This window comes from Rhipicephalus microplus, chromosome 1, assembly GCF_043290135.1.
Source record: "Rhipicephalus microplus isolate Deutch F79 chromosome 1, USDA_Rmic, whole genome shotgun sequence".
Taxonomy (NCBI): domain Eukaryota; kingdom Metazoa; phylum Arthropoda; class Arachnida; order Ixodida; family Ixodidae; genus Rhipicephalus; species Rhipicephalus microplus.
The window spans coordinates 160,873,762-160,875,545 of NC_134700.1; the positions used below are offsets into that span (position 1 = coordinate 160,873,762).

The following is a 1,784-nucleotide window of genomic DNA, read 5'->3' on the forward strand; positions in this document are numbered from 1 at the left end:
AGCGCATTTTTCAGCGCTAAGAATGCCCTCGCTTTCTCTTCATCCCACTCCAGAATCTGAGGTTCGGTTTTTCTGAGAGCGTCAGTAAGCGGGCTGGCAAGCTCTGAATAATGGGGAATGTAATGCTGGTAGTACCCTGCCAATCCTAGGAACGACCGCACATCTGTCGTTGTCCGGGGCTGCGGAAAATTATTAACTGCCGCCACTTTGACATCGGAAGGTGTGCGGTGGCCTTGCCCCACTATGTGACCCAGGTAAGTAACCTCTGCTCGGCCAAGTTGGCATTTCCGAGCCTTCACGGTCAGACCTGCTTTGCGGAAACGTTGAAGCACTGCTCGCAAGTGGGTGAGATGTTTGGACCATGACCCTGAAAATAATCCAGATAAGGCAGGGCAAACCCCTCTAAACCCCGCAATACCTTGTCCATGAGAGCCGAGAAACAGTAGGGGGCATTCTTTAAGCCGAAGCTCAACACCTTAGGGCGGTATGTTCCTATGGGAGAAATAAACGCCGCATATCTGCTGGCCCTTTCGGTCAAAGGCACCTGCCAATAACCCCGAACGAGGTCGAAGGTAGAGATGTACTTAGCACTGCTTACTGCCTCAATTCTTTCCTCTGTATTTGGTATGGGGTAGGTCTGATTCTTCGTTATGCGATTTGACCTCCGGTAATCAACGCATGGTCACGGATCTTTCCCAGGAACCTCCACTAATATAAGCAAAGAGGTATAATCGCTTTCACAAGCTTCAATCACATCGAGCTCAAGCATTCTTTTAATCTCGGTCTCAATAATGGCACGCTGACGCGGCGACACTCGATACGCCTTTGACTGCACGGGCTGAGTGGCCGTAAGCTCTATGTCATGCACTACCAAATTTGTTCGGCCCGGTTTCTCCGAGAACATGTCCTCATATTCTATCAGGAGGCTTTCTAGGTCACGCTTCTCGTTAGCTGTGAGCTCAGCTACCTCAACCATGGCCTTGAGCGTTTGACCAGCGTTATCCTACTTTCTTTCCGCTCCCGAAAAGGGGAAATCTAGTGGTGGCTCTTTGAACACGTTTACCGCCATGTTTACGACAACCTCTCTCTCTCTATACGGTTTGAGCAGATTGCTGTGGTAGATCTGCTGCGTCTTACGTCTACCTAGCATCCTTACCAGATAGTTTGTGTCGGACAGCCTTTGAACGACTTCTGCCGGACCTTCCCATTGGACATCTAGCTTATTCATTGGTGAAGGTTTCAGCCGTATTACTTGATCTCCAGCTTCAAACCGGCGTGATCTTGCCGACCTGTCGTAGTAGCGTTTGGCCCGAGCCTGTGCCTTGCTCATCTCATCCCCTGCCAGCTCCTGTGCTCTATGCAACCTTTCTAGCAGAGTTAGCACATATTCAACCACCGTAGGGTCCTCCGCTCGTTCTTCCCATGACTCCCGAAGAATACGGAGTGGGGATCGCAGAGAGCGACCGTAGACCAATTCTGCCGGGGTAAATCCAGTGGCTTCATGAGGTGCAGTCCTGAGCGCAAACATGGTTGCTGGCAAGCACACATCCCAGTCGACTTTGCGCTCGAAACAGAGTGCTCGAAGGACGCGTTTCATTACCGAGTGTAACTTTTCTACTGGGTTTCACTGGGGTTGATACACCGAGCTGTGGATTAATCGGATTCCACATTTCTCTAAGAAAGTTGTAGTCAGTGCACTCGTAAAAACGGTCCCTTGATCGGACTGTATTTCAGCGTGAAAACCAACGCGTGCGAAAATAGACAACAGCGCGTTTACCACTTCT

At 50.3% G+C, this 1,784-nt stretch overlaps 1 protein-coding gene across 1 annotated transcript; it reads right to left on the reverse strand.

The window, feature by feature from the left end:
- Positions 1–301: 301 nt before the first annotated feature.
- LOC142765920 (uncharacterized) lies at positions 302–1,528 on the reverse strand. The gene is made up of 2 exons (XM_075867725.1): positions 1,157–1,528; positions 302–367 (listed from the first exon to the last, which is right to left on the reverse strand). Exons 1-2 carry the CDS (start codon positions 1,526–1,528, stop codon positions 302–304), a joined length of 438 nt encoding a protein of 145 aa, XP_075723840.1.
- Positions 1,529–1,784: the final 256 nt, after the last annotated feature.